The sequence below is a fragment of the Herpailurus yagouaroundi genome, unplaced genomic scaffold, assembly GCF_014898765.1.
Source record: "Herpailurus yagouaroundi ecotype Mexico unplaced genomic scaffold, PumYag 160, whole genome shotgun sequence".
Lineage (NCBI taxonomy): Eukaryota > Metazoa > Chordata > Mammalia > Carnivora > Felidae > Herpailurus > Herpailurus yagouaroundi.
This window is the reverse complement of record NW_024412401.1, coordinates 3,319,874-3,332,667: the sequence shown is the minus strand read 5'-3', so window position 1 is coordinate 3,332,667 and position 12,794 is coordinate 3,319,874. Positions and strand designations below refer to the sequence as shown.

General features: G+C 36.5%; 1 protein-coding gene across 5 annotated transcripts in view; it reads left to right on the top strand.

Annotated features, from left to right (window-relative positions):
* ZDHHC21 (zDHHC palmitoyltransferase 21) overlaps positions 1 to 12,794 on the top strand; it is a 69,447-nt gene that overhangs the window by 41,720 nt on the left and 14,933 nt on the right. For all 5 annotated transcript variants that reach the window (XM_040481266.1, XM_040481265.1, XM_040481262.1 and 2 more), the window contains one exon: positions 6,683 to 6,799. In XM_040481266.1, coding sequence (XP_040337200.1) covers positions 6,683 to 6,799 — 117 coding nt within the window. The remainder of the gene's footprint in view (positions 1 to 6,682; positions 6,800 to 12,794) is intronic.

The following is a 12,794-nucleotide window of genomic DNA, read 5'->3' as shown; positions in this document are numbered from 1 at the left end:
AAAAAATAAAATATATGAAAGAGATAGGGAATGCTGGGATTTTCTGTAGTTTGGGCAAGGAAAAACAAGCAAATAGGCCCTGGTAAAAAAAAAAGCGTAGGGGTCTCTATCAAATAAGGTGATGTTTAGGGAGAGACCTGAAGACAGTGAGGCAGTAAACATGGGTATCTGGGGAAAGAGTTTGCCAGGAAGGACAAGTGTTAACAGCCCTGATATGGGAGTTTGCTTGATGTGTTTGAGGAATAGCAGGGAGATCAGTCTGGTTGGATCAGAGTGAAGAAAGCGGTGGATGAGATCAGGGAGCCAGTCTGACTCCTGCTCTCTCCCTTTCCCCTTCTGTCTCCTAATATATCCTTTTCTAGAACTTACTTGACATTTTTTTGTGTCTCCTTTTACAGGCCATATGTAACCAAATTTTATTTTACATTTTGTTGTATGTATTTTAAAAGTTTTGTTTCTGTTTCTAAAATTAAGAAAGTATTTTTATAATATTTTTACGTTACGTATTTCATGATCGCAACTTTCTGTATTCCAAAATACACATATAGAGGAGTACACAAAAATAAAAACATACAGCTCACTGAATTATCACAAAGCCTCTTTGAGCAATGCTTATAAGATTTGTTCTTTTTGTTACATTAGATACAGTTCATTTTCATTGCAGCGAATATCGCTATAAATATTCATGGTGCAGTTGACCCTTGAACAATGCAGGGTTAGGGGAGCCCATCCCCTGCACAGTTGAAAATTCATATATAACTTTGACTCCCCCAAAACATGGCTCCTAATAGTCTACTGTTGACAGGCAGCCTTACCGATAATATAGTCGATTAACCTGTATCTTGTATATGTATTACATACTCTATTCTTACAATGAAATAAGCTAGACAAAAGAAAATATTATTAATAAAGGCCTAAGGAAAAGAAAATACATTTATAATGTAGTAAAAACAAAATCTGGGTTTAAGTAGACTGGTACAGTTCAAACCAATGTTCAAGGGTCAACTGTATTTCATTTCCTATAGGACAACTTATTTGTCCATTCTATTGAAGGAGATTTACGTTATTTCCAGTTCGAGGCTGTTACAAATAATGGTGCGGGAAAACATCCTTGTTCATGTCTCTTGCATGTGTGTGTCTTTCCCTTGGACTTATGGCTAGGAGTGGTAGTGTTCAAAGGATACATCCACGGTCCTTGAAATACCGTTAAACAGTTTTCCAAAGCGGTTCTATGAATTTAAACCCCCACTAGTAGAGAATGTAAGTTCAGGGTCCTTCACAGGCTCACTAATGCTTAAGCGTTCAGATCTTCCTGAAGTTAGCCATTTTGGTGGAGATGGCGCGGAACTTGATTGTGTTCTAATTTGCGTTTCTCCAATGACTAATGATATTGAGCCCCTTTTCACATGCTAACTGACTGCCTATTTTGTGTAGTGTGCCTGTTTAAGTGTTTTGCCTATTTGGTGGTTGGGGTTATTTGACTTTTTTTTTTTTTTTTTTGTAGGGCATTTTAGATTTGAGCTCTTTGTTGAGTATGTGTGTTGTAAATCACTTCTGCCCTGTAGCTTGCCTTTTCTCTGTTGATGGTATTTTTTGATGAACAGAAGTTTTTAATTTTCATGTACTCCAACATCAATCTTTTCCTTTTTGGTTAGTGTTTTTTGGGTTCCATTTAAAAAGTCATCTTCTATCCCCAGATCATCAATATAATTCTCCTACGTTGTCTTCCAAGTATCGTATTTTTTATATTCCCACCTGGAATTGATTTTTGTATTTCTCATGAAGTATGAGTCAGGGTTTTATTTTTTTCACAGATGGATAGCCAATTGATTTAGCACCATTTATTAAAGAGAAAATTCTTTCCACTCTGCTCTGCGGTGCCACCTTTTTCATAAACCAAGCTGTATGTGTGTGTGTCTGTTTCTGGTTCTTTTCTAGTCCATCGGTGTATTTGTCCTTGTGATTGTACCGCTGTCATAACTATAGTTTTATAACAAATCTTGTTATCCAGTGATGACTCCTCTTTTTTCATTATTTTTGCTCCCTCAGGAGCCTTTTAAGACATTTTCTCCACTTCCCTCTATGAAATCACATACTAAGGAATAAGATTTTGTCAGGTAGGATAGATTTATGTATGGCCACAAAACTATTGAAATAAGGCGATCCTCCCCCCCGCAAGAACCAATTTTCTCCCTCCTTGGGGGCAATATGACCTATATTGAGAATGCATGCAGTCAACCAAACCCTCCCACCTTTTTCTTTCTATATAGGAGTGGTATGGGATTCGTTGTGTTTTGTTTGTTCCTGTGAAATTTAGAAACAGCTTACTTAGTAATTTGTACACATCAAAACAAAATTTTTAAAAAGCTGCCACCAGTAGACTATGTGCTCTGCTGCTGGGGATTTTTATTGGGATCGTATTAATTTTCTACATCGGTTTGGATAGTTGACACGTTTAACAGTACTGAGTTTCCTGATAATAAGCATAGTGTAGCTCTAAGAAGAAAATTGCTTTGAGAAGAAATGGGAAACAGGGGGAGTTCTATAACCATGAGTGAGTAGTTAAAACTTTTGCAAAGAACATTCACACATTTACCAGTGAGTTCCAGCTCTGTCAAATATGAAGGGAAACAATAATTCCAGTCTTCCACCAACTCTTTTAAGAGAGGAAACTCTCCCCAACTCATTTTATGTGGGTAACATATGTTGAATACAGAACGTAGCAAGGACAATAAAGAAAGAAAATCATAGGCTAGTCTGATTATGACCATGGGTGAACAACTTCTACACAAAATATTAGCAAACTGAATCTGATTCTGTGTAACAAGCCTGATCAAGTTGGGTTTATCTTAAAAATGAAAGGTAGTTTTGCATTAGAAAATCAGTATTTTCGTTACATTAACAGATTAGAAAAAAAACCCATGTGTGTGCAGATAATCCTTTAGACAATGAAATTAATGCAAAATCATTAATAATAGAATCGAGAAACTGGAAGTTCCCAAATTAAGTATGACCAAAAAAGTACAAGACCTCTAGGGGGAAAATTAGGAAGCTTAATGGAGACATTATATGTGTGTCTGTGTGTGATTATGCATTGTAACTTGAAAAACTAATTTAAAAAATTTTCTGGAAATACAGATTATCTAGAATAACCGAGACATTTTTGAAAAAGAACAAGAAGGGATGACTTGGTCCATTAGGTATGGACACTTAGATAGCCATGGGAACTAAAATGTGAGGCACTGGTACAGGGACAAATAAAACGAGAGAACAGAATAGAGAGGCCACGGCAGACGCCTGCATGTATGGACACTTGACCTCTGATCACTGAGGAAGGGAGAGTTTTTTAAATAAACCGTCCTGGCACAATTGGATATCCATATGGTAAAAGTAAATTCAGACCCCTGTATTTCACTGTGCACAAAAAACTAAACAAGTGATTAGCGACCTAAATGTGAAAGGCAAGACTGTAAAGCTTTAAGGCTTTGGATGATAATATAGGAGGATGTCATTATGACCTTGGGGTTGGGAAAGGCTTCTTAAACAGGGAATAAAAAGCACTAAAGGGAAAGACTGATAAATTGGACTAAATTGAAGCACTTGGAGTTATCAAAATATGCCATAAAGAAAGTGAAAAGGTGGACTCAGAGTAGAAGAAGATATGTGTACTCTACAACTAAAACACGGTAGTATCCAAATGGTATGAAGAGTGAGTCCGTAAACTTGACCTTCAGGGTAGGGATGAGGGAGAGAATGTGATGGGGAAGGAATGCATAGATGAAAGCTCTGTTATGGTTTCAAATGTCCTCTTTCCTGAGCGGGTGCTGTTACCTTTCTCTAAACTGAACTTACACCTTGGGGGTTTTCTGGATCTAGCCACATTTCTTAACAAAAAAAAAATGGGAAAAATGAAAACAATTAACAAACACAGTTACTATGTCAGTTTGCTAGGGCTACCATAACAAAACCCCACAGAATGTCATTTTCTCACAGTTCTGGAGGCTAGAAGTCGAAGAGCAAGAAGCCAGCAAGTTTGGGGTCTCTGGAGGCCTCTCTCCTTGGCTTGCAGATGGACCACCTGGTCGCTGTGTCCTCACATGGTCTTTCCTCTGTGCTCAGGCATTCCCTAGTGTGTGTCTGGGTTTCTATATTTCCTCTTATGAGGACACCAGTCAGATTGGATTAGTGCCTAGTGTAAGGGACTTGTTTTAACTTAGTCACCTCTTTAAAGGCTCTGTCTCCAAATACTGTCCTGTTCTGAGGCACTAGGGATTAGGACTTCAGGATAGGAATTTGGGGGGAGACCTATTCAGCCATAACACTGACTGTGTAGTAAAGGTCTTGAATAGCAGATGGGTTCTTGTGATTTGGATAAAGTTTCCTAAGCCAATTTTTAAATCTCAGAAGTGCTTCATCAAAAAAACAAAAAAACTAAGTAAAGATGTTGTGTTCTAAAGAACTGTGCTAAATGACTACGATCTGGGTTTAGTACTGAAGATGTTAATTACGTGTATGTAAACTTAGAATGCTACTGTATTTTGAAAATGTTGGGGTGCCTGGGTGGCTCAGTCAGTTAAGCGGCCGACTTCGGCTCAGGTCATGATCTCATGGTCCGTGAGTTCGAGCCCCGCGTCAGGCTCTGTGCTGACAGCTCAGAGCCTGGAGCCTGTTTCAAATTCTGTGTCTCCCTCTCTCTGACCCTCCCCCATTCATGCTCTGTCTCTCTCTGTCTCAAAAATAAATAAACGTTAAAAAAAAATTAAAAAAAAATGTTAAAGAGTGCTAAAAAGAAATTTCTCCAAATATGTTACTGTTTCACACAAATACTCTTAAATGTAAATGTGCAATGAAGTGAGTAGTAAATGTAATGTTAGAATTACATCTTTCAGTTTCATCATCCCCAACATTTATTAATTGTAGTTGGCTGAAATTTTTTAAAAGCTCACTTTACTGTGCAGAATTATATAATGGAGACCAAAAGGCTTATGGGAAAATGGAGACACAACACCCAGAAACTTTGTCAGTGACATTCAAAAGGGTCAGAGCCTGATAAAAACAGCAGCACGGTTTCACACACATTAAATAGTTAAGAAATACGTAAGTACTATATTGAACACGGCAAGGTCCCTTTTAAGGACCTGCCATGTTGTTGTGGAAGTGGGCATCAGAAGGGTTGCAGTACTGACAGAAGGGGAATCATCTGGAGTTGGAGGGAAAGTTGTAACACCAGATGTGGATGAATGTGGCCCATAACACAAACAACTGAGGTAGATGGTAGGTGTTCGGGTGTGCACGTGTATTTTGTGTGTTCCCATATGCCGTGATTTAGCTGGGTGCAGTTTGCCTGCTCATCTAGGGGTTCCTCCCAGATGAAATCACACATAAGCAAAACCAGAATTCTTGCTGCGCTCTCGTTGTTGCTTCATGTATCAACCGTGTTGGAACAAATTTGTGTTTTCAAACAGCATTATAGCAGAATTCACTGCACTTAACGTTTTTAGATCTTGCATAGCTCTACCTTTTCATCTTTGTCTGTTTTGTAAGGACTCTACATGAGGCTTTTTTCACCATGCTTGTGAAATGACTGCCTAACATGTGACTGCTACACGCCACCTAAAATGTCTTGGTGAATTTAAGTTTCTCCAGGCTAATGAGTTAAATGGTTTGGGTGTGGAATCAGATTTTTGCTTGAGTCTGGTGGGTGGTCCCTGTGATGCACAGAAAAGCATCAGTTCTTTTGTGTCAAGCAAGCTCGTTACGTTCAGTGACCTCCCTCTTTTTGATGTTGGTACCAGCCTTAACCAACATTTTGCCTTAACCAACTTTAAGCCGCTTGGTATCTGTCCGCTTGGTATCTGTCCGCTTGGTATCAGAGTGCATGAAATGCTTCTTGTTTTCCTGTCTTTCCACCACTTTCTTGGGTTCACCCTTATTTTATGCCCTGAGCCAGAAAATCCATTGTCCCTCGCAGCATTTCCATTTCTCCTTTCTGTGTAGACATTGCAAGGTGTTTCTGTAGTCTTCTGCATGCACCCCCGTTATAGCATATATCACATTGCTTTGGAATTTTGCAAAGTTGGGTTCTGTCTCTAAATAAGCTGCAGCTTCTTCCGGGCACGGACATATCTTTCTCACTTTGGCTTTTCTATTACACAGTGCATTGCTCGGCAGTGGGGGTCGGGTGAATGGATGGATGAATGAATGAAGTGGGCTTAAGAGCTGGTCCACATGATCCTGTCATTTGTGTTTCCCCTTATTTTGCCTAAGTGACATCACCTCTAGGTGTCTTGGTCACTTGAATTTTAATACTATGAATCAGGCTTGTGCATTCAAGCTTTTTAGCAGTATAATAATAAAATTTTCTTTTGTATAACCAAAGATTGTACAACATGGTTTTGTGTTTTTTCGCTGCAAATAGTAAATGAGTGTGACTAATTTGCAACTTTAGGTTTGAGGTTTTTTGACACAAGAGTAGTAAAAATCCTATTTTTTTCAACTTGCTACTATGAGTTAAAACAATTATTTTTGAAATTTTCAAATATTTATATAGAAAGTGGAATAAACTCAGGGGAGAATATTGTTAAGATAATAAGTTAATTCATTGTTAATTCTTGACTGTTACTGCAACAATAAATAACTTTTCAATTTGTTTTTAAGGCTTCCTTTTTTCTTCTTCCTATAGGACCTCTTTGTGGTTAGGCATGAATTGGCCATAATGAGACTAGCTGCCTTTATGGGCATTACTATGTTAGTTGGAATAACTGGACTTTTTTATACTCAACTAATTGGCATCATCACAGTAAGTATCTATTTTTTAATGTAATGTATTTATGAACATATTCCCTAATTATGAACTTAATTCCAAGAAGTTACAAAAAGTTTAGCAATTAAAGGAGAAAATTACTCACAGTCATTTATATGTTTTCATTTCCATATGCCTATGTAATTTTAAAGTAGTTACAACCAGTCTGTAGAGGACATACGCAATTTTGTATCCTGGGTTTAAAAATTAACGTATTTCTGTGTGGCTACAGACTTCGTGTTTATTGTTTTTAGTAGTTGGATATACTCTGTTTAGTGAATATACAATATTTTAATGAATAGTTTTCCTGTTGGTCAGCATCTAGTGTGTGATCATTGTTTTCTATATTACAAACATTCCTTTGAACATTTCTTTTCCTCTTCAAATTATTTATTTACGGTAAATTCCACAAAATGGAGTTGCTGGTAGAAACATTTTATTAATAATTAAGTCTTATTTTTTTGCATGCATTTATTAACCGTATGGGATTTATCACAGCAAAAAAGTTCAAAAAGTGAGAAAAATTATATTGAGTAAGGATTTAAGTTTGGTAATACACTGTATTGTAGAAGATGTGGGTTAAGGTTTTCTCATACATTGTTGGTGGTGATGTAAATTGGTGTAACCTTTTTGAAAGGTAAATTGTCATTGTGTATCATACCTTAAAATGCATAGTCCTTTTGATCAACCTCTACATGTTTATTTTGTAGAAGCTATTTTATTCATATGTGTGTACATAAGCATGTATGTTAAAAAGATCTCCTTAATATTATGTGTAATAAACATGTATGCTAAAAAAGATCTCCATTATACATAACATATGTATTGTGTATGAAAAGTGTATACCAGATATGTTCAGCGAAAAAAATGTATAGTAAAAAAAATGTATCAAGACTTACTATGAAGTAACAGTAATCAAGAAACTGTGGTCCTGGCACAAGGATACACATATAGATAAATGACATAGAATTGAGAGACCAGAGCTATATATCTGTGGTCAGTTGATTATCAACAAGGGTGCCAAAACTATTCAGTGAGGAAAGGAAAAGTCTTTTGAACAAATGCTGCTGGGATAATTAGATATCCACATGCAAAAGCATAAAGTTGGACCCTTACCTCATATACATATATATACATGTACATATACATATACATATACATATATGTATACATATATTAGTTCAAAATGGAGTACAAACCTAAATGGTAAGATCTAAAATTATAGAACACTTAGGAGAAAACATAGGAGGAAATTTTGGAATATGAAATAGTATCTTAGATATGATATCAAAAGTGCAGACAACCAAAGAAAAAAATGGATAAATAAAAAACCATAAACTTTTGTGCTTCAAAGGACACTATGAAAAAAGTGAAAAGGCAGGTCATAGAATGGGAGAAAATAATTTATAAATCATGTATCTGCTAAGGGGGTTTTATATCTAGAATAAAGAGCTCCTATAAATAATAAAAAGCCTAATTAAAACATGGTGAAAGGTTGTGAATGGAGATTTATTCAAAGAAGTTATCCAGTGGACAACAAATACATGAAAAGATGCTCAACATCATTAGTCATCAGGGAAATTAAAATCAGAATCATAACGAGGTACCACTTCACACACACTAGGATGGCTATAATAAAAAAGGAGGGGTGCCTAAGTGGTTCAGTCCGTTAAGCTTCCGACTTCAGCTCAGGTCATAGTTTGAGCCTATGGGTTCATGGGTTTGAGTCCCGCGTCGGGCTTTGTGCTGACAGCTTGGAGCCTCGTTCGGATTCTGTTTCTCTCAATCTCTCTCTCTCTCTCTGCCCCTCCCCTGCTTGTGCTCTCTCTCTGTCTCAAAAATAGATAAATTGACATTAAAGAAAATAAGGTTGGTAAGGATGTGGAGGAATCAGAACCCTCACACACTGCTAGTGGGGATGTGAAACAGTGCAGATAACAGTCTGATAGTTGTTTTAAAAGTTAAACACAGAGTTATCATTTCTCTTATCATTCCACTCCTAGGTATATACCCAACAGAAATGAAATCTATGTCCGTGCAAAAAATCATAGGTGAATATTCATAGCAACATTATTCATAGTAGCCCCAACCAAAAGCAATTCAGGTATCTATTGCTAATAACATTTTGTATATCCATACAGTGGATATTATTTAGCCATAAAAAGAAGTAAAGTGCTGATACATGATATAACATGGCTGAGCCTTGAAAACACTATGTGAAGTGAAAGAGACCAGTCACAAAAGGCCATGTATTTGTATAATTCCATTTATAATGAACTGTCCAGAATGAGCAAGTCCGTAGAGATGAAAGGAGGTTAGTGGTTACCTGGGGGTGGAGAGCTAGCGGGGCTGGAGATGATAGCTAAACGGTTCAGGGTTTCTTGTACGGGATGATGAACATGTTCTAAAATGGATTGTGGTGATGGCTGCATGACTCTATGAACATACTAAAAAAAAAAAAAAAAGTTGAAATGTACACTTTAAATGGGTGAACTGTATAGTGTGTGAATTCTATGTCAATATAGCTCTTTCCAAAAAAGCCTATTTCTAGCATAAGTTAAATGTTAATTTTATTCATTTTGTATATGGTTTGCTGATGTCCTTTGTCTGTTTTCTTAAGGTGTCCTTTTCTCACTGGTCGCTAAGAAAGGTTAATAAAAATGTTAACTTTCAAAAAAAAGAAATAGTGCAGGAGATCGCTGTCTGTCTATGTCTGTCCTACTGGCTGTATTCAGACTCCTTTGGAAAGGTTCTGGTACTGGCCTCTGAACAGGAAGGATGCAGTCAGATATGGAAGGAAAACATTTACTGTATAACCTGTGTTTGCGTATTTTATAAGGTAACCTTTTTTCCCTAGGTTTCAGAGGAAACATTTTTAAACACACAGGAACTTTTAAGGAATTTTGCAGTGAATACCCAACCACAATTTACATGCTAGAATACTTCACCTCATTTCATACTGTCTATCAGTCTGTTATATGTTTTAATACATGTCAGAATAAATCACAGGCGTCAGATTGCTCACCATGCAAATCATCCGCTAGAGCTCAATGCTTGTGTACATGTTTTCCCTATGAGGCAAAATTTCCATACAGTGAGAGGCATACGTTAAGTATTACTATTGGATGAGCACTGACAGAGGCGCACAGCGCAACCCAAAGCCTTTTCACAACACAGAATATTACCATCACCTCACGGGAGTTCCCTCCTGCCTCACATCAGTAAGTCCGCAGAGGCGCCACTGATGTCATTTTGTTCCCCACCATAGATTAGTACTGGTTGGAGAATTTCATATGTATCCATTTATGTAGATCTTCTTGTGCTCAAAATAATACTGTTTTCATCCATAGCGTTGCATGTGTTGGTAATTCCTTCTTGTTGCTGAGTAGTATTCCATTGTATGACTAGTCCACGAGTTGTCTCTCTATTCTATTGAAAGAGGGCTGGCTTGGTTCTAGATTGTGGCAGTTACGAATAAAGCTCTGAATATTTTTGCTCAAGTCTTTTTGTGGAAACCTATTTCATTTTCTTGGGTCAATATCTGGGAGAAGAACGGCTTTGTCACTTAGGAGAGGCTTACCTTTTATTTCATAAGCAACGGCCAGATCTTTTCCCCAAGTAACAGTTGCCCTCTCCCCAACAGTATATGAGAATTCTGGTTGTTCCACATCCTTGTCAACATTTGTTGTCATCGGTCTTTAATTGCAGCCATTCTGGTAGGTTTTAATAGCATCTTGTTTTCATTTATATTCCCCTGACGACTAATGATATTGAACACTTCTTCGTGTGCTTATTGGCTGTTCATGGATCGTGTAATGTCTGTTTAAATATATTTTTACTATTATTCAGCTTGAAATATTTTCTAATACCTCTTGTGATTTTTCTAATGATGATGGTAAATAACATGGTATTAATAACAGTGGTGAGGATGAAAGTAGGTCTTTGCCTAAATTCTTTTTTCTCTACTTTTATATTAATTCCCAATTACTTTATAGTCTGTTCATCAGTCACGTCAGAATTGCCAGATTGTACTTGCATTGTTTGAATTTTCACTTTTGGATTTACCGAAATCACTGGTGTGTATTTTTATCCCCTGGAGGGAGAATTCTCAGATTTTTCCAATTTCTTACGATGAATGACTGAAAATGGACATTTGGGACATTGCTGCTAAGAGTACAAGCTACTTATGAGGACCGTCGGGTTTATAGCCGAGGGCAGCCATTTCTTTCTACCCTAGCAGCCCCAGAAGCTTCAGAGGGGGGAGGGTTTGGCAGCAAAGCCTTCAAAATCTTTTAAGAATCCCTACTTTAAAATTTTAGCGTTCACTTCTGAGTTGGCCATAAAGTTATTTACTGAATTTGTTGGCGTTTGAAGGATGTGTAATATCAAATTCTGTTCTGACTCTATTCTGTATTGCCGACATGTTAATGTTTTTCAAATTGTATGATTTTTTTCTTTTGCTATAATACGGAACAACATTGTCTTTAGAGAGGTTGGTTCTGATGTGATATTTCTAAAACTAAGTAGAAACCACGGTGTTTGTTTTTTTTTTTTTTATATATATATATAATGCTTCCTCCAAAAGTTTCATTTCTTTCTGTATATGTATAGTACCCTCTCAGAATACTCTGTACTGGACAGTTCTGATGTCTGTGGAAATTCGACATTTGTGAAACATTCAAAAAAGAATGCAGCGTTAAGAGAACATATACACTGTATTTGCTAGTCTAGTCTTTACTCACCACTCACTGTACTTCCTCTCGAATCCCAGTACTTCAAACAATTACAGTAAATTTTAACTCCATTTACCTGGGCTTTCATAGTGAACTTCTAGCATCACTGTTTTTGGATGAAAAACATTTTTTTTTTTTTTAAGGTTTCCAGAATGCACTCCTCCTCACATTGATTTAAGGCTCTTTAAGGCTTAATTATTTAAGGTCATTTAACCTCAGTATTAATTTTAAATCTAATGAATGATTAGTATTTAAAGTAGAATCTAATATTTTAATTAAAGTTAACATACAGAGATCATGCTTACTTTTTAAAATACAATATGCTTGCTGTTTTCATCTTATGAAAAATTTAAGACTACCCACAGGAAATGTCACACCTGGGTGTTTTTGTCGTAATTTGAATCTGTGCATCTCTCACAATGTGAAAGAAGGTGATGAATTTGTCAAGTAGTATAAGAAAGAAGAGGAGGAGGAGGAGAAGTTACAGTAAATTTAATCCTTCCGCTAAAGTCTTCCTCCTTCCCCTATTCCTGCACCCCAGAGACCAAGAGGCATTTTGGGAAAACACTGGTAGGAGTATTATTTCGTCATATGAACTGTCATTACGTAGCTTGAACGTAGGCCTGTTGGACAACAAATACACAAAACATATGCTATCTTTTTTGAGGCTTAGGTTGAGATTTTCAGGAAGCAGTACCTCAGTTTTCAGTAATTTTTTTCCCATTATTTGTTCTTACTTGGAATAAATACATCATTTCTCTCCATGTCAGAGGGAAAATCCTGTCTTCTTATTGACAATAGAAGGTAACAGGATAATCACAGTAATGATAATCTGATGTCATTTTAGATTTAGCAAGAGCAGATTATCTGTGACCCAGATAAAATAACTAGAAATTAAATTTAAAAACAGTGGGTTTCTAATCTCATTTCCAAGGTTAAAAGATCTCAACACAACCAGATGTTTCTGTGGAATAGACTAATCTTAAACCCAATTTTAAGGGATTACCTTTGATTATTTTTAGATTTAACTTTAGGCATATGTTTATAAGTTGGTAAATTTTTAGTCAAATCAATATTGAAATTAAACTGTTTTCAAAGCAATCTGCTTTGAAGCGTTCTTTATTTAGGGAACAGATTATTCTAATTATTCCTTACTTAGCCTGGTTAGCCTTTTTCTGTTTCTGTTTCCGAATGAAATGGATAGTGATGTTGTTATTAATGTAATTGATGTTGTCAGAATTTCTTATTGAGCAGCAGTT